Consider the following 26,595-nt stretch of genomic DNA (forward strand, 5'->3'; position numbering starts at 1 on the left):
AGTGTATCCTTAAGAAAGATGGTGATCCAGCCTTGATTCCCAGCAGAGTCAACTGCATAATACTGAGACTGGTGTTACAAGAAAATTGGTTTGGTGATTAAAAGCCAAGGGCATTGAGGACACTCTCTAGGACCAATTATTCAAGTTCCTTCGATGGAATGACCATAGGAGCCTTGTCCCCTTTTGTGGTTGCCATGGGCTTGTGAGACTTGCTCCCCAGTACTGGCTTCAGAGGGGGAAGTTAAACTCCATTCTGGTAAGTGGAAACTGGAAGATGAAGATACTTCTCTTGATGTGAAGATTCTGCCTGTAGCCATGTCAATGCCAAAGCTTTGAAAATAGATCTTGGGCTCTGAACATACTCTTCATGTTAAGACCATGAAGCTTTGAATGTGGGAGCTGCAAGTATCGCCTTCCCTTTCCTCTCCTTTGTAGCTGCATTGCAAGCACTCAGGTTGGTGCTACTAAGAGGCTGAAGTCATGACTACCTTCTGAGGCTGTGTTCATTTTAGGGAGCCATTTTCCCCCTGTCTTAAAGTCTTCTGCCCACTGTGCAAACTCAGATTCTGATTCTTTCTGCCACTTAGATGAGAATATGCACCTTTGTGGGGTTATTTGGTGCAAACATAAGTGCTTGTGCTTGTAGTCCTTCCATGGTGTCAGTCTGTTCTGGGTGAGCCAAAGCAGACCTTCAGATTCCAGAGGTCATAAGGATCCTTCCTGTCTGGGTAGGACCAGGCTGTTCAGACCATGCATCTTTACAGTAACTGGTAGAACCAGAGAAACCACCATCCACATGCAGAATATCAGAGTGAATTGCAAGGAGAGCGAACTAGTTCTATGTTGCTTTCCCAGTGAAGCTCTGGAGTTACTGGTAGAAAAAGCCTCAGTTCATTGAGAGATGCCTTCTTCCTTGATGCCAACATATAGCTGCCACTTGAGCACTCACTACAGTTGTGTGACAGAACAGTGGTTCCTGGGTTGTTCACAGCTGGCTCTATGCTTGCTGGAGAGTTCCTGCAGTTCCTGTTTGCAGGAGAGACTCATTCCAATCTTAATGTAAATGTGTGGGGTATGTGATTGGAGTTGATCACACTGTGAATTACTTAATTCAGATAGAAGTGCTGCTAATCAGTTTGAGATGTACAGTTCATGCCTATATTCACTTCATGCCCACTTCCTGAAAGGGACCCTCAAGATCACACTTTGAGCCTGTGACTGAAGGGGAACTGAAGAGGTTTGGGTGTGAGGGAAGGTGGGGTGCAAACTTGCTCTTTGCAAGTGTTCATGAGTGGATGTAAGTACACATGTGGATGATGTGTTCAAAATCCCCTGTCACTAGTAAATAACATCCTCCTTCTAGTCCTTGATACCAACAGACTGAGAAACCCTGAGTCTAAAGTGCTACCTGCCCTGGAAGGGAAGGTCTATAAAACACACAACTACATCAAAATGCTAATCCTCTGTGGCAGTGGACTCTTAATTATCTCATTAAGGTCCTCTCTTGATTTCATATCAGTCATCAAGAACCAAAAGGCATTTTGTAAGCATAGGTTTTGTCCTAATACAGCAATTCCAGAAAGTAGCATTCTGTTATAAGAGAGAGGGAAAGAACTTGGAAATTAAAAAGGAATTATGGAAGAGGAAATATGTTTTGAAAACATAGAAAATGCTGTGTGGAAGCTAGGGTGTGACTGGGTTCTCTCTTGGGCTGTTTGACCTATGGAAAGATTACCTGTGCTGTTGAAACTGGTGCCTGCTTTGATAAGAAGAGGTACATAGTGTTTGATCTTGAGAGATGATGGTGAGTGCTTTTGAGTATGAATACATCAAAACACAGAGGATTACTGGTCATCTCAGTAAAGTAAAGCCACCAGGGATTTTTGTGTCCATCTAAGTCCATGAAGATGAGATACTTGTGCACCTGTGCTGCTCAAAAGCACAGGAGGATTGCACTCTTTGAAAGAGGGACAGAGCAGAACAGACTTCCTGTACAAATACGTAAAATCATAGTATCACAGACAGGTTGGGTTGGACCTGTAAAGCTCATCTAGTCCACCCCTTCTGTAGTCAGCAGGGACATCTGCAACTGGAGTAGATTGCTCAGAGCCCCAAACAACCTGCCTTGTAAAGGTTGCAGGGATGGGGCACCTGCCACCTCTCTGGGTAACCTGGGAGAGGATCTCACTATCCTCAGTGTAAAAAAAAGTCTTCCTTCTCTGTAGTTTGAATCTCTGTCTTTTAGTTCAAACCCATCACCCCTTATCCTGTCTCCAGCTTTCTGATTGCCCCCCTTTAAGTCCTGAAAGGTCACTAGAAGGTCTCTCTGGAGTATTTTTTTTCTCCAGTTTCCGTATTTTTAAGTGGTAGTAGTAGCTGCATTACACCATAGAAGTTTTGTGTTAATCTGCTTCTAGAAAACTGGTTAATGGAGCTGCTATCTCTGTTGGAGGTTGTAGCAGACTTCCAACCCCTGATCTGTCTGTTCTGTTTGTGATGGAGCTCAGCAAGGTAGCAAGAGAAGCAAAATTCTCTTCTATTTTATGTATCTGGCCATTGAAGCATTTATTTTAATTGTGGGAGCAGAAGTGTCTGAATTTCCTACTTCATCAAGAAAATTGTTAGTCATTCAGGTGAAGCAGCAGGAAGCCTCCCGCTCATTTTGGAGTGGAATGATTTCTGTGGCTGATGAAGGATTTACACACCTTTGATGTGCCTGTGATGCACCAGCATATCTCCAATGCTCAACTGGTCCTGCAGGCCACTGTTCTTAATACACACACTAACAGGGAAGAGGTAACCTTCCTCAGTCAACTATCCTGGAAGTAAGGTGGAAAAATAATTTGTTATATTTGCAAGTTTAGGACTTTATCAGGTCGTAAGAGTGATCAACCCAACTCTTTAGAGCTTAGGAAATAGAAATTCGAAGTTTGTTTGGGTTTTTTTGGTGTGGTTTTTTTTGTTTGTTTGTTTGTTTTTTGCACTTACATGCAGATACTGTCATCTGAACCAAGACTGCTTGTTCTTCTGACTGCTGATACGCCACAATCCTGCTTTTACATACTTAATCTTCAAGAAATCTTTTTGGGTCTGGGCATCTATGCTGATACAGCTGTAGTCGTATCTGTTGACTGGTTGGGTAGTAACAAAAGGAGAACTTCAGCTTGGGAAACAATTTGTTGACTGGATTGAAAACATCACTTGCAACAAGATTTTCTTTGTCACAGTCCCTGTGTTTTTCTGCAGATTAGCTGAACTAATTGTTTCCTATATGTGACCCAAGAATCATTTCAGCAAATCCTGTCTGCTCCTGGGGATTTGTTCACAGAAGAAATGGAAGACTAGATTTTAGCTGCATGCACATAGGTTTCTTTCACCCTCTTTTACTGCTCTTGCAAGCTCAAGACAAACAGATGCAAAAATTCCTCTTTGTTTAATCATTATCAGTGGCAGATTCCCCATGTCCTCCATCAAATACCAGTTTTCTTCTTGATCTTGTGTGCTTCATTCTTCAGAAGAAAAGCTAACTCTAAAACCTGATGTGCTGGTGGCATGGCTTGAGGACAAAGTACTGGGAACTTGTGCTAGAGATTCTTTTGTTGACCTAAGAAAATGAGGGCGTTTGCTGATATGTGTTCTGTTTTGTAAGATGTGGAATTCTCTGGGGAATCCTTCTGGAGGTCAAAAGTAGAGCAGGCTACAAATGATATGTTCTGTCACTTGTGATTGTCCTTCAATGTATTAAGCAGACTTTGACCAGCAGTTCTGTAGACAGCACTGAACTATTTCCCCTGTTATCTCCCCACTACAATCCTGTTCTTCCTATACTCCATGTATAAATGTTTTTAATGGCTGATTTTCCTTAGGTAGCTGGGAATTTGGTGAGCCATTCTGTTGTACCCTGTTTTTACAGTGCATAATCAAAGTGATTCTTGGGACAGTTTCATGTTTGTCTGTGAGCTGAATTCAGGCTGCAAATCACAGGGACTTAAGCACTTTTGCAGTCAAGTATTTCCTGCTCATGGAGTTGTTGCAGGCTGTAGATAGGAACCCAATTTTCAAAACTAAAACTAAGTTTGTTATCCTTCAAATGTTTAAGAAGGTGGTAAGGAAGCTAAACCTGTGCTGAAGAAATGAGAGGTCAAGGGAGACGTTTCTCTTCTGCACTGCCATGAGCTGGGCCTTAGAGTGAAGCCAGAGTGAAGGGTACAAAGGCTCTGTTAGGCAGGGCTCAGGCACGGGTGCAGAATTGTGTCCATGAAGAATGGGTGCTGGAAATAAAACAGCAGGTTTTGCAAGCTAATGCAACCTAGTAACATAATGCTAATCCAGACTGAGGTGGCCCTTTCTGGGAAAAAACTGTATACATCTCACCTGTGAATTTTTCTCTATGACAGGAATATCAGCCCTGGTGAGAAGAGCGGCTGATTTAGGATTTGTACTGCAATATGTAGAGACATCTTCTTGACTGTCTTCTCCCATTGGACTCCTCTTTTTGTTAGGGACAAGAAACTGAGAGTGAAGTATGTAAAATCATAGAATGTTAGGGGTTGGAAGAGACCTCTAGAGATTGTCCAGTCCAACCCCTGTGCCCAAGCAGGATCATCTGGAGCAGCCTGTTCCAGGGCTCTGTCACACTCACAGCAGAGAATTTTCTCCTCATATTGAGGTGGAACCTTCTGTGTTCCAGCTTACACCCATTGTTTCTTGGCCTATTATTGGGCACCCCTGAAAAGAGACTGTCACCTTCATCTTGACACCCACCCCTCATATATTTATAGACATTGATAAGTTGCCTTCTCAGCCTTCTCTTCTTCAGACTAAACACCCCAGATCTCTCAGTCTTTCTTCATAGGAGAGACGTTCAAGTCTGCCAGTCATCCTCATAGCTCTCTGTTGGACTCTCTCCAATCTATATCTATAATATAAATGTATAATACTAACAGACTTGAATTCCACTTGCAGTGTGGTCAGAGCTCGTTCCTGTTGGAGTTGTGATCTAATAAACAGAAGGCTTTGGATGGCACGTTAGTTAAACTGTTGTTTGTAAATGTCTTAACCTCTCACTACACTTCTGCTGTTCCAAGGTTAGAATAGAAACCTTTGGTGTACGCTCCTCAGAGCAGCGTCGCCAGTCAGCACAGCATGCTTGCTGGCCAGTCTTGTATCACCCAAATTATTATACAAGGTTAAAATCAGAGACTTGCAGACAGGATGCTGAGCTCTCTGTTCTCTCAGTCCCAGATGCAAACCCAAGTCCAACAAGTGGGGATTGTACCGACGCAGGCGATGGCGACTGGACCAACGGCGGACCCAGAGAAGCGCAAACTGATCCAGCAGCAGCTGGTGCTGCTGCTTCACGCCCACAAGTGTCAGCGGCGGGAGCAAGCCAACGGGGAGGTGCGGGCCTGCGCGCTGCCGCACTGCCGAACCATGAAGAATGTCCTCAACCACATGACGCACTGTCAAGCTGGGAAGGCCTGCCAAGGTAAGAGCATGGTGCTGATACTGCTCTTGCCAATTGGGCTGTGAAGGCTTCTTACCTGTTTGGCAGCAGCGTTTCTCTTGTCAGGAGGGTCCCCACACTTGGCACAAACAAGTGCCAGAACCGGTTCTTAAATTAACCACTTGCTCCCTTTTTCATAGAATAGCAGAATCATTTTGGCTGGAAAAGATCTTTGAGGTCATTGATTTGAGGTCATTGAGTCAAACCATTACCTAGCTCTGCCGAGGGTGGTGCTAAACCATGTCCCTCAGCACCACATCTCTGTGTGTTTCAAACACCTCCAGGGATGAGGATTCAACCAGCTCCCTGGGGAGCCTGTTACATGGGTTGAGAACCCTTCATTACCTTTGCCCAGTTTGCGTTTCTGATCTCTCTGCATTTGCCAGTTTAGAAAACAGAAGGCAATATTTGCCCTTTAGAAGAGAATAGTGCCAGTGTAGCCTTGAAGCATCTTTTTCATCACCTGTGTTGTATAACGAGAGTAATATCCACTATGTCTTAAAAGTATTAGTTTCCTTCATTTGTTTTACAGCATTAGTGGCAGATCCCAAATCATTGTAGCTGCATTCAGTTCTATGTACAGCATTGCATGTGAAATGGAAAAAATAGTTACTCTGAAAAATGAGATGAGTTAATTCCAAACCAATTAACCAAGGAGTGACCTTAAGTTGATTGCTTTTCCTTGTTGCAGTTGCTCATTGTGCATCTTCAAGACAAATCATCTCCCACTGGAAGAACTGTACTCGGCACGACTGTCCTGTGTGCCTTCCTTTGAAAAATGCCAGTGACAAAAGAAACCAACAACGTGAGTACTTCTTTTCCTGCCCTCACAAAGGAGTGATGCTGCTGAAATAAGGTTCATCAGATGTGCAGTATAGGAGTAAACTTCAAAGGTGCCCCAGTAAAACGAATAGATGTTTACTATATAAGGATTAATCTACTGGTGAATGCTCCTTTCTGATCATTGAATGCAATTTCTTACTTAATGCACAATAACCAAAAAGGGAAAATCTCAGATCAAGCACACAACCATTTTTAAAGGGTGTGGCACCTTCTGTCTGGTGCTTTTTTGTGAGGCAGGTCAATAAATTCCAGTTATAGTGCAGTTTTGGATGTAGGTAGGGTTTAGGGGAAGGTATAGGCTACTTCATTATTTTTCTTGCTGCTAGAAGCAAATCAGCGTACTAATGATTGAGAATAAACAAAAGCATTCATAAAAAACAGAAAAAGAGATTCTTATGCACAAAAAAAAAAATCTATTTTGTGTGTCTTAATGAAAAGTGTATGAAGTTCTGCAGACCAGAGTGGTTTTTCCCATCCCTGGCTTTGATGATAACTATTTCTTTACTGGAGGACAGTCAGTTTTTAGTGCATTTCTTCCCTTTTGCTCTCAAACAGAAAATACTGAACTTCTGTTGGTGGGTTTGCTTCTCACCAAAATCCTTTGAAGAGATGCCAAGGTAGAACATTTTACAGCATTCATGCAGCCGCTCTACAAGTCTAAGTAATGTTATGCTGAAGTATGTTTAAATAAGGGTTAAAAAGCAGAAAATAGCTGGAGGACTTGTAAATCTTGTACATTTGAATTGTTGGAAGCACTCCCCTAATTTCCATTTAGGCTGAGACTGCGGTGAGGAGCACTAACATACTTTGGAGGATAGAGAAGAGCTCCCAGGTTAGGTGGGATTAAGGCAGAGGAGAAACTAGCTGGTAAGGCTGTCCAAGTAATCCATTGAGGATGCTCTCATTACAGTTTCAGGAGGGTGGTTTTTCCCTCCAGAAGTGAACAAAAATTATAAATATAAGAGCTATTTGGAGGTAAGAATTTGGGGTTTGTTTTACCAAGCTTCACCTTGTAAACAAGATACATCTTGTGTGTTGAAAGTAGTGATTTGTTACAAGTGATTAGTTAACGTTTGGCCTTCTAAAAATGTGTTGAAAGCTTTTCTTTTTACTGACATGGTCGATTTGTGCATAGCATCCTTATTACACAGTGGTTATCAAAGTTCTAACAACATTGAGCACAACAGAATTGTGGTTTTTTTTCAACACAGGCTGCTGTAGAAAAGTTTGTGGTGTTTGTTTTTATATCGTTAATGTAACTTCAGTCATTCCTTCAGAAGAGAAGGCACTTGAACAAAAACAGTCCTTAAAAGCAATTTTGTTCTGGGATCAAATAGGATGTTGTTTGAATGCAACAGAATTACAGTGGATAAGTTCAGAGTCTGGCTCTCCTGTTACATGGGTGGAGACTTCTATTGAATTAATCAATCCAGTGGTAATAAGCATGAAAATTGGCAGCTCAGTGTGCTGAGGTGCAAGGTTCTTTGTTCTGGATTATGTCTCTGAGTCATACATGTAGCACCTCGTGGTTTGTTTGAAGGTGGAAGATGAACATTTGTTTAGATATGTTATAAAGGTTGCTCCATTTTAGGCATTCAGAAACTGTGAAATGAAGGACATTAATGTGTGGACTTGGAAACACTGTACCTGATGAGGTGAAAACTAATCTGAACTAGATTAGTTTAAGACTTGACGGAAATGTTGGCTGCCTTAGGAGTAAATAATTGTGGCTTCTACTAAACAGAGGTGGAGCATTTCTGCATATAGCGGAATATGATGAGAACATTTAGAAGGGAAAGAAGCACTGTGAAGTCTAACACCCCTCGTTAGTCATGTCAGGCTGTTGTCCTTACAGAATGAAAACCACATGATGGTCATAAAGGGTCTGAGTCTTGAATCTCCCTTCCCATGCTCATATCTCTTTCACCATTGACGTTTTGAGCCCTGCTGTATCTCTGCTGGGCTTTCAAACCTTCTTTGCAAGAAATATCTGTTCCAGGTTTCATGTGTATTGTTTTTTGTGGTTATTAAAAGTAATCTTGAACAGTCTTTTACTGTAATTGTTTATAGTAATGGGACTTGTTAATAGGACGCGTTGGGACAAGTTTAACACTCCACATGGCTCTTATTGTATATACCACATATACAGGAGGAGGAGTAGAGGAAAGCCACCAAACAAAGGTTACTTTGCACATGCTAAAACATCAGACTCCTCTTTAGAATAGGCCAATGACTGAAATGTTTTGGGGTTGGAAGATTGTTTTTGTAGGAAGTTCTTGCTCCCTGCTGAGGCTGCCACAATTTGAGTTCTAAACTCTTGCAAACGGCAATTCATACATTTCTTAGTTTTATAGCTCTATCATAACAGCTGTCTTTCTAAAGATCCATCTTGAGCACATGCTTGAGCTTCTTAATTCTCCTGTTGCTGTGGTGTATTGTACCACCAAACAGCTACTGGCTGTGCTTCCCCTTGCAGCCCTACAGCTGGTGATAAATGTGCTGTGTTCACTGTTCATTGTGACCTGGGTTGTCCTCATGCGATACTTGATGTGCTTCGCTCCAGGGTCACCAGAAAGTCTTTGGGATCCCTGATCCAGCCGAGTGAGACTGGGAGGTGGAGGTGTGAGCACAGAGCTAGTTTTCTGGATGTGGAGCATTTGGGAGTTAATCCTTTGTAGAGAAGGAAGGGGTATGTTGGTGTGCAGGGAAACATGCTTGGAAGAGTAGGCAGCAACTTCTTAGCTACAGCGCTCATTTCCTGGGAAAACTGGAAGTGAAATCCAGTTTGGTCAAGTCTTGCTGTAACTGTCTGTAAAATCTAGAAACAAAACGTGTCTTTTTTTTTTTCCAAGTGTTGGAAATCGTGCATCATGGTGACCTACCAGCTCAGAGTGATCACAGTTGGGTAGCCCAGGGATTGAGAAGTTCCTCCCTTCACTGACTCATGATGCTGTGAAAGCTTTTAGTTTAATGCTTAACTTAAATAAAAATTAAAATGGCATTGATGCAGTTTAATACTGACACTTCCTACCTTTAAGTTGCTTATAAAAATCTTTCCTTACCCCATGATTTGCTTCATGGTACAGCCTTCAATTAAAGGATCATGTACACTTACCCTTCGTGTAGCTGCTGAATTCTGGATGCAGGACAGGCTAGTGCTGAGGTGAGGCAAGGACACCAGCAGAATTTCTGCTCCAGCCACTTGGAGCTAGAATGGATGTAACCAGCAGAGTGAGGAGCTGCAGCACAAAGCATTTGAACGCTGCTGAGAGTCTCAGTTACAGCATTTGGAAGCAAAATGGAAAATTTAAGTCAGCCTTCTCACAAATGTATTAATGTTGCTTCCATGGGGTGGTCAGGTTAGAGAAGAGCTGAGCATTCATACCTGAAGCAGCATGAAGAGCCTGGGGTTGAAATAAATTCCAATTAGGTGGACAGCTTCCCATCTAGAAGACACAAATGCAGTTTCATTGTAGCAGCATTATCTTCTTTGCACATTGAGACAGGAATCCTGTAGATGAGAGAATGTTTGATCATATATATTACATCTGGAGGGTTTAATCAGGCTGTTCAGAAAGTTCTCGGGCTGCTTCACTTCTGCTTGTTTGAACTTTCACTCTTAAGATGTATAAACACATGCAGCATTCTAACAGTGGGACATATGGAGTTCAGTTGTCTCTGAAGCATTTTGGATGTGATCAGTCCTGTACAGAGCTGTCTACACATCTGCAGCTTCTGGCAAGAGATCAACAGTGTCTGAAGCATCAGTTAATAAAAAAAAATCACAGTAGGCGTTGCTTCATGTAGCAGTGGCCTCATGTGATAACTCCTTTTTTGTTTCAGTGCTGTGCTTATTGTAATTGACTTGATTTCCTGCGGTATCTGCCACAGAAGGGGCTGCATTTGCACTTGATACGGCCAGTATGGACATTTAATACTCTCTCCCTCCATCTTCTTGTTTGACAGACTGAGATAACATTCATACAAAACCAAGGAACAGACAGAAAATTAGTATTCCTGGTGTTGTGAAAGTACGCAGTACAGTATGATAGTGAGTTATAAAGGATAGAAAAGCTGAGACCAAATAGTCAGAGCCACTCAGTTCTGTGGTGTAAGTGTTCTGCAGGGTCTGAGAATGTAGTCTGTCCCCCAGTGCTTCAGTTTGAAGTGTTGAAGCACCATTCAGCTGTTTCCCAGCTTTACTGAGTTTTGCCTGCTTGAACAAATGCACACAGCTATGGAACTTCTTGGAGACCATTAGTCTTTTCAAACTACACATCAACAGAGTGGTCTTCCTACACTTTCCTCTTGCAGTAAAGGTGGTGGCTTTATGAGGAAGCAGTGGGGCTTTCTTCTGCTCAGAATAGACTTGCTCTTCCTGGTGTCGCTTCTGAAGTGACGTTCATACTGTCAGCTCTGACATACCCAAGCACTTCCATGAGTAGTCTTTGGCTTGGGGCAGAGGTAGAGATCTGGAAATTTGGTCTTGCTGAAGTAGACTCCTCTAAAATTGGCTGAGTTGTGGTTCCCAAAGTTGCCCTAACACAAGGGCTGAACTTGTGCTTTGTGCTTCATAGTAACCAATTCCACTGCCAAAACTCAGCACAAAGCCCTGGGCAAGAGGTGGATGACTTCTCCAAGCTCTGCCTTAGCTTCTGTGTGAGCTTCAAGCTGAGCTTGCAGTCCTCAGGTCAGCACCATCTTTTTCTCCCCCTGGAAGAGCACAAGGAATGGTGAAATGCTTGGCTATCCTCAGTAGGATGGCTAGAAGCCTTTCTCCTCTTGCCAACCTTCAGCATCACCTGTGGTCCAGAGATCTCCAGAGATGTGCCACATTTACAGCTAGTGCTGAAAGTGCCTTTCTCTAACAAGCTGGAATTTTTATTAGGTCCTCAATCGATCCTTTGCTGTCACAGCAGCCTTTGAAGCCTTCTGAATTCCAGGGTGCCACCAGCTTTGTGCTATTTAACCTTTCTAGAGCCTGGTTAATTTCTTGACTTGCACTCATGTGAAGACATCTTTCTGTTGGATTGTGAGATTCCAGAGTGCTATGTGCAAGTCCCTCAAGAAGTTCAGATAGTTACTTTTTAGTATGCCTTTTTTGTGAACTAAACTGATAGCATATCAATCAAGTTCTGTCTTTGTTTTTAAACTTGCTTGGAAATGATCAGTGATTTCAGAAGTTGTTTTGAACATGTCCACAGAGTGCAAGCATATATAAGCCTGATTTCCATGGTAAACCCAGAGATGAAAATATTTGGAGGGGGAAAAAAAAATGTTTTCTGTGGTAATGGTTATTCTGGAGAGGGGGATCTCTGACTATGTATTTGTAGTCTTCTGGCAAATGAGATCAAATTGAATTTTCATCCGGAGAGGGTAAAGTCTGGGCTCTCCTAATGTATGTGGTTTCTTGTGGATGGCAGCTTAAAGTGTGTGTATTTTTTCCAGCGATTCTCTCCATTCCCATAGTGGGTAAGGATTTAAGAAAGCCTAGATAATGCTGTTAATGTCTCAGAAGGCTTGTTTTCCTCATTTTATAGTTTTTTTTCCCCTAACCATGTGCCTCTCCTAATATTTCAATAAACCAGCTCTTGTTGCCTTTATTAAAAGCTATTATTGTTGCTGTGTTTAGCTCACAAATTTGTAAGGCACATTCCATATTTAATTACTCAAGGGGGAAAATGTCGAGGCTGTGTTACTTCTGCAGAGTCTTGGTTATCAAAACACAGTGTCTCTAGTGAAGGGTATGCTCCATGTGTCACTCACAATGCAACATGTTATTACTTAGAAGGGCAGCTAAAATGAAGGCCAGAAAACAGTTCTTTTTTTCATTTCTAGGTTTAGTGAAAACTACTTTTTCCTGTTGTTTCCATTCCCTGTTTACAATGCAAATTACTCTTCTGAGCAGTGAGAAAGGTTGGTTGGTTGTGGTGGTCATTTAGGTTAATGCATACCTAAATATTATCTAAATTATTTACCAAACCCTGTGGCAGGCTCATCTTCTTTCTGACTCTTCAAATTACTTTAGATTTTGTCAGTACAATCTGAAACCCACCAGGGCTTTTTTTTTTTCTCTGATAACTTGGGGTTTAGGGTAATTTGGCTTTCAGAGAATTCATCTAGTGACTGCTCGGAATGAAAATTTCTCCCAACAGATCTTCAGTATTACCTTTGTGTCCAAAGACACAGTATTTCTGCTGAACTCAGGATCTCTGTTCTGGAGCCAAATATTTTGACCTAAAATGGGATTGATGGGAAAGAGGGAAGTAGAGGAATTAATTATTTTATTTTCCCTCCCCCTTAGTCTACTGTCCCCAAGCATGAAAATCCTATTTAGCTTTATATTGGAGCCTATACTTTATGTATATTGCAGTAATTATGGGCTTATCTGCCCAGAATTTACAGCACTTCTCTGTAGACTGCATGTATTAATTGCTAGGGTGGTTTCTGTCCTGTAGAATCAAAGGCTGAGTTTCCCCACTTGGCATCTCGGGTGTCGTTCTGTCCTTTGGCAGAAGAATACAAGCCATATAACTTTATGCATGTTCTGTCAATTCTTGGCATGATTTGGTTTATTGTTTGTCCTCACTGATTTTCAATTTTCTCTTATCCTTTCTCTTTTTTTATAGCCCTTTTAGGCTCTCCAGCTGGTGGAATCCAAAATTCCATCGGTTCTGTTGGCACGGGCCAGCAGAATACTCCATCGCTAAGTAATCCTAATCCAATTGACCCCAGCTCCATGCAACGAGCTTATGCTGCTCTTGGGCTACCATATGGCAACCAGCCTCAGACACAGTTGCAGCCCCAGGTCCAAGGCCAACAGCCAGCACAGCCCCAGGCTCATCAGCAGATGAGGACCATTAATGCATTGGGTAGGTGGAAAACACGCTAAGAAGCTTGGGTGCTGAAATAAGCAACTTGAGGCTGTTCAGCCTGGAGAAGAGAAGGCTGTGGGAGGACCTTATAGTGGCCTTCTAGTATGTGAAAGGGGCCTCCAGGAAAGTTGGGGAGGGACTGTTTGCAAGGGCTTGTAGTGACAGGGTGATAGGGAGTGGAGTTAAGCTTGAGGAGGGTAGATCTAGACTGGAGATTAGGAAGAAATTCTTTCCAGTGATGGTGGTGAGACACTGGAACAGGTTGCTCAGTTACATCATGGATGCCCCCTCTCTGGAAGTGTTCAAGGCCAGGTTGGATGATACCTTGAGCAACCTGGGCTAGTGGAAGGTGTCCCTGCTTATGGCAGGGTGGTTGGAGCTAAATGATCTTTAAGGTCCCTTCCAATCCAAACCATTCTATCAATGAATGAATGTACTGAAGTGCTTAATTTTTAAGATAGTCTAGTAGCTGACTTCATCAAAGTAGTGACTTTGTGTTCACATTGATTAATAACTTAAACTATTTATAAATACTACCATTCATTTGCATTTTGTATATTAGAAAGCTTGGAATGTGTTGCTTCTACCAAATAGCAGCAGTTTTAGGTTCTTTTAAAATATCACCCATAACTTACTCGTGTCTGAGACGATTAGAAGGATTTTTGCTTAACAAGTATTTCACCTGTTCTAAGCAGACAATTCTGTCTCAAATGCTGATTTCTTTATGCAATTTAATGATATTCTTTTTAGCACCTTGAACTCAAGAGTTTATGAATTTTAAATTTTAATAGACTAGTTTTTGTAGGGAAAAATTGTTCAGGCTGAAAGTAGCCTGATTCCTTTGGTAGCTATGTATGTAAACCCCCAACAGATGTCATCATTAAAATGTTCTGATGTGCTGCTTATTTCATTCATCAGTGGGGTCAGTAAAGTGTGGGGTTACCATGTTGCTGTCAGGATTGTGAACTGGATACCAATGATGTTTATTTTTGTCCCAAAGGAGCCAACCAGATGAACCTTCCCGCAGGAGGAATAACAACAGACCAGCAAGCTAGTCTAATTTCTGAAACTGCTCTTCCAACATCCCTTGGGACAAATAAGTAATGCACACATTTTTGTTCTTGCTCAATTAAACATTTATTTACATGCTTATGAATGTAAATAAAGAGCATGCTTTAAAACTTAACTGTATTGGCATGGAAATGATCAATCCTATCTATAGCTACACTCTTCTTTCCTATTTCGTTTCTGTATCTACCACTTTGTCACCCCAGAGAGGAGCCCGAGAATATTCAGGAGTTTTGAATGAATTCTCAAAGGAAGAATATTTTGCATTTTTTAAGTGTACAAATACCTTAACAGTTGTGATTCTTAATCATTCTTACTGTGCCTTGTATGCTCCTGAGCTTTGCTGCTTTAGGCATTGCAGTTTATTGGTACCAGAATTTCACTTGGAGGATGTTTGATGCAATAGCTAGAATGATAAAAGCAACTACTCATAAATCACTTCAAGGCATCAAGCATACAACAAAATTCTGCGTTCTTGTACCACAACAGTTTCTTTTCTTCTCTTTTCAGCCCACTAATGAATGATGGCACAAATTCTGGCAATGTTGGAAACCTCAGCTCAATGCCAACGGCTGCACCTCCTTCTAGCACCGGGGTAAGGAAAGCATGGCATGAACATGTCACTCAGGACCTGCGCAATCATTTAGTGCATAAACTGTAAGTATTCACCAAGACCACCTGGTTTTGCCTGAATGTTTGTAAAAAATTTTCAATACGCTGATTCTACTGTTAACTTTGCCAACAACTTCTCAGCTTATCAGCAGTGGTTCTCTGCTGCTGGGCCACTGAGTATGAGCTGTTACCTTTAACCCTCTTCTTCAGTCCATTCTTCATGCTCATTAAGGAATGGGCATGAAATCAGTTCCTGTTGCTAGTAAATTTACCTTGTTGTAGTAAACAAATATGTAGACTCCAGACTGTTAAACTTCATCTTTTTTTCATCATTGAATTTGCAGTAATCTTTTGGGCAATAGTACAATATTGATTTAAGGGGGTTTTAAATAAGAACAATTTTTATATGCTTTCACATACTTGATGTATAAGGGAATGTCCAGGGTGTATAACATAAAGCTACACTGATGTAGTTATTCTTATCCTCTGAAGAATTTTTCTTTTATTCTTTCTCCTTTCCTGCAGTGTCCAAGCCATCTTCCCCACTCCTGATCCGGCAGCACTGAAGGATCGCCGCATGGAGAACTTGGTGGCTTATGCCAGGAAAGTGGAAGGAGATATGTATGAATCTGCTAATAGCAGGGTATGTTGCTTCAGTCCAGCTTTTCAGTCTATGTTAAAGACCTGCAGTATCACAGATCTTAGAAGCATAATGAAACCCACAGAGAATCATTTCACTATCCTCTTGATGAGGAAAGTCATGCTTCTGTCTATGACAGTGTTTATATATTCTCAAGCCATCTGAGTAATGTCATTCCGAGCTAATTCACCTCCCTGAGCTCCATAAAAACTAGACATCATCATCCCAGGCCTATTTGCATTCCTCCTGAAAGTGTGATTGATGTTCATGAAGATTGGAGTACACTTGCAGTATTTGAGGGTTCCCTTACAGACTTTCCAAAGGTCTCTGTAAATTATAGTTCAAAACTTCCTTAGTGTCTCTTTACTCTTGGAGAGTTTCTGTAGGACTGTTACACTGCTTACCCTTTATCCATACTGTTAGAATGTAATTCTCCTCTCCTAAATAGCACTAAGACTGATTTGGCTAAGACATGTAGCTGTTGCACATCTCAACATAATAAGGAGTCAGTTTGCCTGTGTTTGTCATAGCATACGGCAATCAAGGCAGAATTCCTGTTCTTGTCCATGATTTTTGCTCTGTCTGCAAAGAGTTCAAATCCCTGTTACTCAGAGGGAGCAAACCCTTGTGGATTGACATGCTGAAGATGCCATTTCATTATGACGCTGGTAGCTCTACCCTAAAGAATCCGCTCCCTGGAAGTTTTCACCAGGTAAAGACAATTTCAGTGGCACCAGTGATCATAGCTAATGAGGTTTTACTTGGTCAGAATCTTCAGGTCCCTTCTTAAATAGGGTAAGAGTATCTAAAGAGTAGTTGGTTGCACTTCAGGTAGTAATCATCCAGTAAGACTTAGTCTTTCCCTCTCAGACCATCTCCCAGAAGAGCTGAAGATAGAATGCAGGTTTTGTTTCCTAGAGGCAGATAGGCAGTGGCCACACTTGTGATGCTGCTGCTGTGTCAGCCGCATTCAGTGACAGTATCATATTCTCCTTGTGGCTACCAAGAGGTTTATCCAGGAAGACTGGTGTGTGATCACACCTTTAGAGAAAGCTTCAGAGAGAATGAGAATTTCATGGACACAGAAGGCATTGAAATACCTTCTTAGTAAAGATGAGCATGGTAGATTGCTGGATATAAAATTAAATCTCCTAACCTCTATGCCAGACACATAGTCAGAAGGATCTTCTCTTCATTCCTTAAAACAGCTGTCAGAGTCTCATTGCCAGAAATCTTTATGGGAATTCATCTAATATATTTGGCTCCAAGCAGCAAACTTGGAAGAAGGGAGTAGTTTAGAATGTATTAACGATGCTGTGAGGAATTGCATCTTTCTTTTTTGAGGAGCATCCCTTCTGCTTTGACACTGAAGAACAGATTAGTGTGAGGCATCACTGTGAGCAGCTTGACACTGTTTTGGTGGTATGAGCTCCTTGGGAACATGGCCTTTTCCAGGAAGCCTTGCAGTGAGAAAGTAGCACAACATTACATTTACAAGTAGGAAATTCCAGGTGAAGAGTCTTGAGCGGGAGGAGGAAGGAGACTGTAGTGCTTTTAAATTGGTGACAAGAAAATGTGTGCACCAATGGATTTTCGAGGCACTTGGAGGAGAGGAGTGTCCTGAACAAAGGCTTTCTATTGTAATACTGGACTTGCTTGACAACGATGGTGAGGAATACCTATCCTGGAGTAGTTTTCTGAAATTAACTCAATCCTACAGTAATAAATCCTACTTTTGATGAAGGTAATGTAACACTGGAACAAGCATCACTCAGCCTATGCTGCATGTGACACTGGATCTTAAGAGCATAAGGACCCCACAAAAGAAATGTGGTCTTAAGGGTTTTGAGGGAATTTTTTTTTCCCTTAAGAGGTGCATAATCTCATGCTCTTGACAAGTATGTGTCCAGCAATTGCTGACAAGCAGAATTGTCTACTTTGCTGTGCACCGTGACTGTCTGATTGGATCAGTTGTCAGTGTGGATTGAAGAAAATGGATTTTTCATCTTGTACAGACATAGTGTTCATTTGTCTGTGCCTGTGGACTACTTTTCACTTATTTCCTCCATTCCTTTGGGGTTTTGTTTCTGGTTTTGTTTATTCCCTACAATGACTATCAGTAGTCAGACCCTAGGATAGGAGCAGTTCCTTTCCTTCTGTAAAAATTGATATGCCCTTAATATCTGTCTCCTGAAGTTTATTCAACATAACCATGTTGTTGGAGGCATCTTTTCTTTTGTCTGTGGGCTAGTGGAAATGCTTCTTATGAAAATAATACCTAAAAATTGTCAAAGCTCAGACAAAATCACAGCTTCCAGAGGAGATGGTTCTTCGGTTGGATGGATTTTGTTCAAACACCAGAGATCCTACATGTCTCTCCTTCCTATTAATCTACTCAGAGTTGATGGATAGCCATCAAGCCAAGTTTCATATCTGTTTCTGGAAGCTTTAATTTTCCCTTTCTGCCTTAAACCAGTGATGAGGCTGTCTCATTGCTTGTCAGAATTCTGTTAAAATATTTCTTCTTTAAACAGCCAGGGTGTATACATTAAAATAACAAACCCCACATAGGTTCTGTTGCTACTTTCTTAGACCTGACCCTGACTATTTTTTTCTTTCTGATTTTTTTTTTTTTAAAGGATGAATACTATCATTTATTAGCAGAGAAAATCTACAAGATACAAAAGGAACTAGAGGAGAAGCGGAGGTCTCGTCTGCATAAGCAAGGGATGTTGGGGAATCAGCCAGCCTTACAGACTCCAGGGCCTCAGCCCCCTGGTATCCCACAGGTGGCTGCTGCCATGGGCCAGGCACAGCCTGTGAGGCCACCCAGTAAGTACAGGAGCTACTTCAGCTGTAGCTCTGCACAGCTGGTGTCCTTGAGCTCTCATCCTAAACTTGTGTTTACATTTTCCATCACTTTTGCTGACCATCCTCCTGTTGTGTTGCAGATGGGCCTATGTCCATGCCAACTGTGCCTATAAGTCGTATGCAGGTTTCTCAAGGTATCTATGTTTTCCTCTCTAATTGCAATTTGTGGGTTCAAAATAATTGTTGGGGGGAAGTTTATCTTCTACTTTCCTTTTAGGGTTGAGGGAACTACTAAGTCTCTTTTTCAGCATCATTATTTCTTGTTCATTCTTCAGGACAGGCTAAAGAGGTCCCCAGAGGAAAACATGTCCCTCAAGGCCTGATCTAAACTAGGGAACAGGCCTTGCTTATCTTCTTGGGGTTGAACTAAATGATCTCCAGAGGTGCCCTCCATCCCATACCATTCTGTGATTCTGTTGTTGCTCTGTGAGAGGAACTGTCTCAGTGTGGTCTGGCAGCATGTGCTTGATTCATAGTGTCACAGAATGGCTAGAGTTGGAAGGGACCTTCAAGATGAACTAGTTCCAACTGCCCTGCCATTGGCAAGGGCCCTTCCTATTAGACCAGGTTGCTCAAAGCCTCATCCAGCTTTGAACGCTTCCTGGGATGAGGTGTCTGCAACTTCTCTGGAAGTAATCTCATCACCCTCATAGTAAAGAACTTCTTCCTAGTGTCCAATCTGAACCTAGCCTGCTCTAGTATAAAACCACTGCCCCTTGTCCTTTGCTGGTAGCTGGGAAGTAATTCAGCCCTTTCAGAAAGAACAGAGCAGGAGCAAGGGCACAGTGGATAATCTCATTTGAAACACCATCACAGCAGGGGGAAGGAGGATGTTGGCATTTTCATCAGTTAATTAGCCAAAAATACACCTAGAGCTGGAAACTTAGCAGGTTAATCCTGGAATCTCTGTAACTAATGTGATATCCTCTCTCGGTTTCTGTTGCAGAGTATATGTTAAAAGCCTTGTAGGTTGTTTCTAGTGCTGATGGTTTGCTATCACTTCTTGTGGCTGCTGGGGCCTCCTGGATGTTGGGGGCTTTTCCTGAAAAATATAAACCTGCTGTTTTTAGATGCTTTGACTTCTTCCCAAAAATGTCCCAATTTATCTTAGTTCTTGATTGAATGTTAGTAATAAATTGAAACTTGTCTTAAAATGTCTCTGAGAAGTTACATCCTTTAAAAATTCATTTTGAGAGGAGAAAAAATTGGTAGCAATCCTAGCTCCATAATTACTTATTTACACATTTACTCCTGTTAGAGAGGTTTGGGTGTTTTGGAGGAATTAAATATCTTGTATGAAAGACACAACAGCTTTTAAAGCATATTGCTAGCTTTTGTCCTAGTTTGAAGGCTAGCAGCTGCTTTCATATAAGCAGGATGTATTTTTATCAGCTTTAGTTCAACCATTTCCCTGAAGCCTAAGTAAGACATTGCTGTTTCAAGATAAATAAGAAACTGTCTCAAGGTGTTACTTACAAAAAGCATCCTGTCTTTGCAGATCATCCACACACTCCATCTTGGGCAGATTTTTTTTAGATTTTACATTTCATCTTAATTTGCATTCTTCTAAATATTTTTTACGTTGCACTTTGTCCCTTCAGCCAAGCAGTTTGAGTGAAGTCAAAGGGTGACATAGAAGGCAGTCAAACTTCAGTCATAGGAAATGTGAATTTTATGGTAGAGTGATAATGTAAATTCCGATGACTTGTTCCTAATGAGTTGTTTTGGGGGTGCATTTGCAGGAATGAATCAGTTTAACCCCATGTCCATAGGGAATGTACAGATGCCACAAGCACCCATGGGACCCCGCGCAGCGTCTCCAATGAACCACCCTGTACAGATGAACAACATGGGCGCCGTTCCTGCGGTTCGTACCTCTTGTTACCAGCTTCTTCTCCAAGTGGGTTGATTGCCTTCAGCGCTGTGAACGCTGCTCTGAAAAGGCCATGTCATGGAGCAGAACTGTAAATTGTAGGATAATTGCATAGAAGCCTGTGGAGTCTGTCAGGCTTTTGTTGAACCATTTGTTTTCAATATTTCTAAGCTTCTAAAAGAAGCAACAAAACTTGAGAGAGGTAGATAAACATCTTCCACGGGAGATGCCTGTGGAAGGGCATAGTTCTTTCAGAAGCTGTGTCTTTGCAGTGTATGCACCTTTTTTATTCCTCCACGAAAACATACTCTTATTCTTTAGAAAACCAGAAATATTTTCAGTTCCACTGGATTGTCTCTGTTAGCTCATAGAACAAAATGGGAGTTTCAACACTTACCTGTTAAAAAATAATTTACTTGTGGATACCGTGCAACAAATGCTGACTTTCTATGCACGTGCCCACTGTCATTTGGTTTACTGAAGCTGGTTTTCCCTTTGGTTTTGGCCTCTCTTTTGGTTGGATTCCATTGAGGGTGTTTTCCTTCGTCTTCTTACATCATACCAAACGGTAATGGCTTGAATTTGGGTGTTAATTTTCAGATGGCGATGTCTCCTTCCCGAATGCCTCAGCCACAGAACATGATGGGAGCTCATTCCAACAACATGATGGGTCAGGCTCCTACCCAAAACCAGTTTCTGCCCCAGAATCAGTTTCCAGCATCCAGTGGGGCTATGAATGTGAACAATGTGGGCATGGGTCAGTCAACAGCCCAGGCCGGGGTGGCACAGGTACGATGTATTGTCTAATAGTTGAGTTATTTACTCTTTGTTATTTTCTTCTAGTTCATTTAATTTGTTTGTTTGTTCATATTTATAAATGGATCGTTTATTGTAGTCAGCCCTGACTCTGGGGGATCCTGGATTACATGTGCTTCCTTCATAAGATCTTCCAAATAAACTCTCTGTATGTGCTAACTTGGAGGCAACACCAAATAATTCCTGATTAAATCCTAAAAAATGCTTGCCAATGAGATTTTTAGGGAGAATATCAGAAGTCAGTTTGTGAGACATTTATGAACATAAGCTTGTGTCTGTGTGTGGACCTGAGTAGCTAACTTTAAATCAAGAGTTACAATAAAGTAGTTGGGGAAGATCTTTTGAAGTTTGGTTTAACCTCTCTACTTCTGAAGAAAAAGATGAATTATTTTTTTTTGCTGTAACTTTTTTCTGCTTCAGCAGTGCTCAGTGAAGTAGCAGCTGCGCTTATGATGCCAAAGTATGTGCATTCCTACAGGTAGAGGCTTGGGTTTTAACTCAGAAGTCCAAGTAGTATAGGTTAGGTGGCACCTCCAGAGTTCTCTAGTCCATTCCCAAGCCTCAAAACTTTATGGGCTCTGTCAAGTCAAGCTTGGAATATGTTCAGGACAGAGCATCTACAATGTCTTGGGCCCTGGCTCAGTTTTTTGACTACCTTTGTGAACACTTTTTTTCCCTAATGCATTTAGTTTACTAAAACTGGCTGTGTACAGGCACTATAGAAGCGTGTTCTAGATTTGGAATCTCATCTGCAGGAAGCTATTAATTGATTTCTAAGAGTAAGAGGTACATCTAAGGGCAGGGTATTCTTTTTATCACTAGTTATCTGATGCAAGACCCTCTTAAGTCTTGCACCATGCAGTGGGGCAGGCTTTAAATGTGCTGAACTGTCTTTTAAAGCAGAGCTGCTCTGGAGTCATGGCATAAAGTCTGTATTTGCTCAAAAGCATTTTGTATGCAAAGCCTGACCTTTGCCCAGCTAACAGCACTATTTGGAGATTGCCTGCCTGTGGGTTTCTGTGTTGCTCTGAGGTGGTATGGGGTCCCTTTCTGTACCAGTAGAATTAGTGTAAAACAACATGAATGGCACATCTGGGTCTAGGAGTAAGGTCTTTGAGAGCTGATGAATGCAGTGAGAGAGACCAGAGCAGAATCAATGGCACTAGCAGCATTGGTTTGTGGTTGATCTGGTGTTTAGACTTACTGTATACTTCTAAAGAAGATTTCAGTGCTGTGATAAGAGAGATTCTCTTGCATGTCTGTAAGAGAATCTCTCTTTCTCTCTCACTAGCAGGGGCAGGTTCCCAGTGCTGCTCTTCCCAACTCCATGAACATGCTAGGACCACAGAGTGGACAGTTACCGTGTCCACCAGTGACCCAGCCACCTCTACATCAGACTACACCTCCTGTGTCCACTGCTGCTGGAATGCCTCCTATTCAGCACCAAACACCAACTGGAATGACTCCTCCTCAGCCAGCAGCACCCACTCAGCCATCAACACCAGTCTCATCCTCAGGACAGACCCCCACACCGACGCCGGGTTCTGTTCCCAACGCGACACAGACACAGAGCACACCAACAGGGCAGACGGCGGCACAGGCGCAAGTCACACCGCAACCCCAGACCCCAGTGCAGCCCCAGTCTGTGCCAACCCCACAGCCATCCCAGCAGCAGCCAACATCTGTGCAGGCACAGCCACCTGGCACTCCAGTAAGTACCAGCTAGTTGTGTTTGTCTTCTGTAGTGACATTCCACAAGAGTTCTCCCTGTTGTGAATGTGTAGAGCCCATAGTTGTCCATAGCAGATTCTACTTCAGACCAAAGAGTTCGTGATAGAGATGTGTAAAATGTGTTTGTGTGTGTGTGTGTCTGTGTGTGTTCAGATGTTCTCAGCATTGTTTGAAGGAGGGGGATGTACTGAATGACTCTGAACTGCTCAAAGTAAAAATGACAGCAGTGTGCAGAAAGATGAGGGGCCTGATGTTCTGTTTGACCTTAATTAGAATCAGTCTTTTCTGATCATGAGATTTGCATAATTTTTTTTTGTTTTGTTTAAAGATCCAGTCAGGACAAATGCACATTTCAAGGAATGTACAGTGTTTCACTGGGCAGGTGTTTTCTCTGTAAGAGAAGCCTCTTTGGGGCAGAATTCTCCCTTGGCTTCTCTGTAAAACAGAGTTATTAAATGTGTGGTTATCAAAACTTGGCTACAGTGAGCTCCTGTATCCATGTTCTGCACTGTTTTAGAGTATCATCTCATGTCTTTTTGTGCTGTTCATTTTTAGTAAAGGAAAATATTTCTATATATGCAGTGTCTTTCTTTTGTACTGTTTTTACAACAGCTATCCCAGGCAGCAGCTAGTATTGATAACAGGGTCCCCACCCCTGCCTCAGTTGCTAGTGCTGATACGAATTCCCAGCAACTAGGACCAGATGCACCAATGCTAGAAAGCAAATCAGAAGTTAAAACTGAAGAAACTGAGCCAGAGACTAGTGAGACACAAGTGGAAGCTAAGACTGAGGTAAATGAGATTCTATACAGCTTAACTGAAAGCAGTGATAGATATAAAAGCACTTAATGATGTGTCTGAATTGGTGAGCTAAGGGGCGAGAGGAGGGTAGTTACTGGAAAGTAACTGTCCTGAGGAAAGCCATGGATGGAGAGTGCTTTGACAATCTCACTGAATATTTTGGTGGCTAAAGTTTGGGTCAGAGATGTAATAGTACATCCTGTTGCATCCTTTCTTAAGGTGGAGGAGGATTTGCAAGGATCTTCGCAAATAAAAGAAGAAACAGACGGAACAGAGCTGAAACAGGAGCCCATGGAAATAGAAGAAAAGAAACCTGAAGTAAAAGTAGATGTGAAGGAGGAAGAGGAGAGTGGCACTAATGGAACCACTTCACAATCCACATCCCCATCTCAGCCCCGTAAAAAAAGTATGTGGATGAAAAGGGAAATTTGTTTTGTGCTCTGCTTTCTTTACATTTATGTTCGTTACCTTCCCTTTGCTTTCCACGGTCTGAGCTCCTGTGGGGAAGTGTGTTCCAGTGTATGGAGCTCTGGAGGATCAGTGCTCTAATTTATGTTTGAAAGTAGGGTTCCCTTTAATACTAGGTGAATTCACAGGTGAGAAAAGCATGTCATTGTGGTCTTGATGGCAGTAATCTTCTTACAGATTCCAGTATCTGCCCAGAAGGACCAAATCTGTGAGAAATTCAGTCCATAAATTTCTCCCTGTACATCCTGGGCTGTGCTCTTTCAGGGGAGCTATGTCTATATACCAGTGCTCTCAGTAACCAAAGACATTCCATCAGAGGCTGCAGACACCATCTTCATACTGAGTTCTAGGACTCACTCCACACAGTGTTTCTCTGGAAGCTTTCTCCTCAGAAATAGGTCAGTAGTCTCTTCATCTACAGTGCTAGCATAGGTTTAGGTGTGACTGTGCCTGCACTGCATATTTTTCCAAAACGAAACTTGATGGCACTACAGCACTTGAATGATGCCTTGGAAGGCATGTAAGAAACAAATCAGCAAGATTCTTAACACAGTCAAAAATAAATGACTCCCCTCGTAGTGCAGGCTTTGTGGCAGCTGCAAGGTAAGTTTTTGAACTCAAAACTGTAGCTGTTTAGAGACCTTTGTCTCTCAGCATCTGCTTTTTTGAGATGTTTTTAGTTTTTGACCAAAGGTAAACTGCAAATGTCAAAAAAAGAAAAGTGAGGATCCATTTAATCACTTATTTTTCTTCCCTTGCTAAGGAAACGGCATATAACTGTTACAAGATCATTATGGGTAGTGCTTTCCAGACTGTGATCAAGGCATCATAAACTTTTAAAGTTTATGCAGCTTGAATTTTGGTCATACATGTCTTGAGCTGCATTTAATTACTAAACGTTTTCTTTTTGTAAAAAAACACTGTAAAGCACATTTTCCTGTGCCTGGTGTTTCCAGTTGATAGCACAGTGGGACAGGCAGATGTGGGTGTGCTGCAGAGCCTGTTTCAAACAAAATACGGCATAGGGAGTAGAAAGTTGATCAGCATTTATGAAGCAGTTATATTCCCTGTGGAAAGAATCACTGCTGCTGGTTAGGAGGAGTGTGATTGCAAGGAAATGGAGGTGAATGGTTGAAAGAGGAAGGTTCTTGCAGGATTAGTCCATGGAAGCTGCATTGTGTACTACTGATTAATTCTGAGTTGTTACCTATTTCCAGTCCCTCATTTAGTACCACAGTTTTATTTTGAAAATACTGTCCCTAGGTAACCATGTAGTAGAATGTGTGCAGCTTGGACAGGTACAACCATACAGCCAATTGTCAATGGCAGTGCTTTCTCACCAAGTAGTTTGTCCAACTTCAACAGAGCATTTGCATTAAAATGCTGAATAAACCAAGAGGTATTTGAGAGCAAATACTGTGAAGTGTGCTTAAGGGTTATGTTGTATTTTAAACATACTTATGAGAATCACCTGGAGTTTTGCATGGGTTACAAAAGCATTGGAATCTCTTCTTCCTTCCCATGTCTGGACTCCTGAGGTGTAGTCCACAATAACCTGAAACATAGCAGATACATGCTGCAGCTCCTCAGGGAAGAAGTGTCATGGAGTGTGTTTTAGAAGATAATTTAGGAAATTGTAGCCTGATGTCTTAATGTTTGAAAAGATTGATCTGGACCCCAAAGAATTGCTTTTCTCAGGGCAGGTGGATTATGTGTGGAGTTGGAATCTCACCTGTTTGTACCACCCATGGTGTACTGAACAACATCAGCCTGGCTGTGCTCATTTAATTTTACTGGACTGACCTGACTTCAGTCAGGGAGATGGGCTAGAAAGCAGATCATGCTGAGATACTGCTCTGCTCAATTCACTCCCATCTATATTTTTATAGTTTAGGTTTTCCTGGACAATCACAGACACCCTTTTTCACCTTCAGAAATGCAGGCAGTCAAACCCTTCCAAAGGGTTTGGTTTGAGTTTGCTCTTTTTTTGTAGTAATCTAATGTAAGCAGAAAGCAAGAGTTTTGGTTCCTTGCCTCTTCCCTTGCAATCTTCTCAAAAGAAACAGTACAATACTCATTTGGGTAGCTCCTCTTCTCATTGAGGATGGCTGCTGTAGTTGGACCTTCAAGAAAGTTTTACTGCTTTCTTCCCTGCAGGGGCTGAGTTTGGGGGTGAGGTGGGATGTATTTGGGTGTCTTCATTTTCTCCTCTCAGCTCCTGTTTGGAAGAAATAAAAACCGGAAAAGGTAGCATTGTATTCTTCTGGCAGATGATACGTCATCATGATTCAGGCAAAGATCCCATTTTCTTTTTTGCCACCCACACAACCAAGACAAAATGGGATTACTGGATGCCAGCTCCTTACAGACATCTTCTAGCTGCCAGAGGAGAACCAGGAGCATTTAATTTTGGGAAAGAGTGGAGGGGAGAATAGAAACCTCCTTGTAAAATCTGTGCATAGGGAGATTCTGTGATCAAACATTCTGTTAT

General features: G+C 41.9%; 1 protein-coding gene across 2 annotated transcripts in view; it reads left to right on the forward strand.

The window, feature by feature from the left end:
- Positions 1 to 26,595, forward strand: part of CREBBP (CREB binding protein) — a 99,870-nt gene that overhangs the window by 43,545 nt on the left and 29,730 nt on the right. The window contains exons 4-16 of one of the 2 annotated variants that reach the window (XM_054391340.1): positions 5,239 to 5,488; positions 6,198 to 6,311; positions 12,979 to 13,221; positions 14,225 to 14,324; positions 14,803 to 14,949; positions 15,430 to 15,547; positions 18,184 to 18,376; positions 18,496 to 18,549; positions 20,158 to 20,282; positions 20,889 to 21,077; positions 22,399 to 22,815; positions 23,448 to 23,627; positions 23,856 to 24,042. In XM_054391340.1, the coding sequence (XP_054247315.1) occupies positions 5,239 to 5,488; positions 6,198 to 6,311; positions 12,979 to 13,221; positions 14,225 to 14,324; positions 14,803 to 14,949; positions 15,430 to 15,547; positions 18,184 to 18,376; positions 18,496 to 18,549; positions 20,158 to 20,282; positions 20,889 to 21,077; positions 22,399 to 22,815; positions 23,448 to 23,627; positions 23,856 to 24,042 (2,317 nt within the window). The remainder of the gene's footprint in view (positions 1 to 5,238; positions 5,489 to 6,197; positions 6,312 to 12,978; positions 13,222 to 14,224; positions 14,325 to 14,802; positions 14,950 to 15,429; positions 15,548 to 18,183; positions 18,377 to 18,495; positions 18,550 to 20,157; positions 20,283 to 20,888; positions 21,078 to 22,398; positions 22,816 to 23,447; positions 23,628 to 23,855; positions 24,043 to 26,595) is intronic. The other variant, XM_054391341.1, reaches the window with a different exon arrangement.

This window comes from Indicator indicator, chromosome 22, assembly GCF_027791375.1.
Source record: "Indicator indicator isolate 239-I01 chromosome 22, UM_Iind_1.1, whole genome shotgun sequence".
In the NCBI taxonomy this organism is placed as follows: Eukaryota; Metazoa; Chordata; class Aves; order Piciformes; family Indicatoridae; genus Indicator; species Indicator indicator.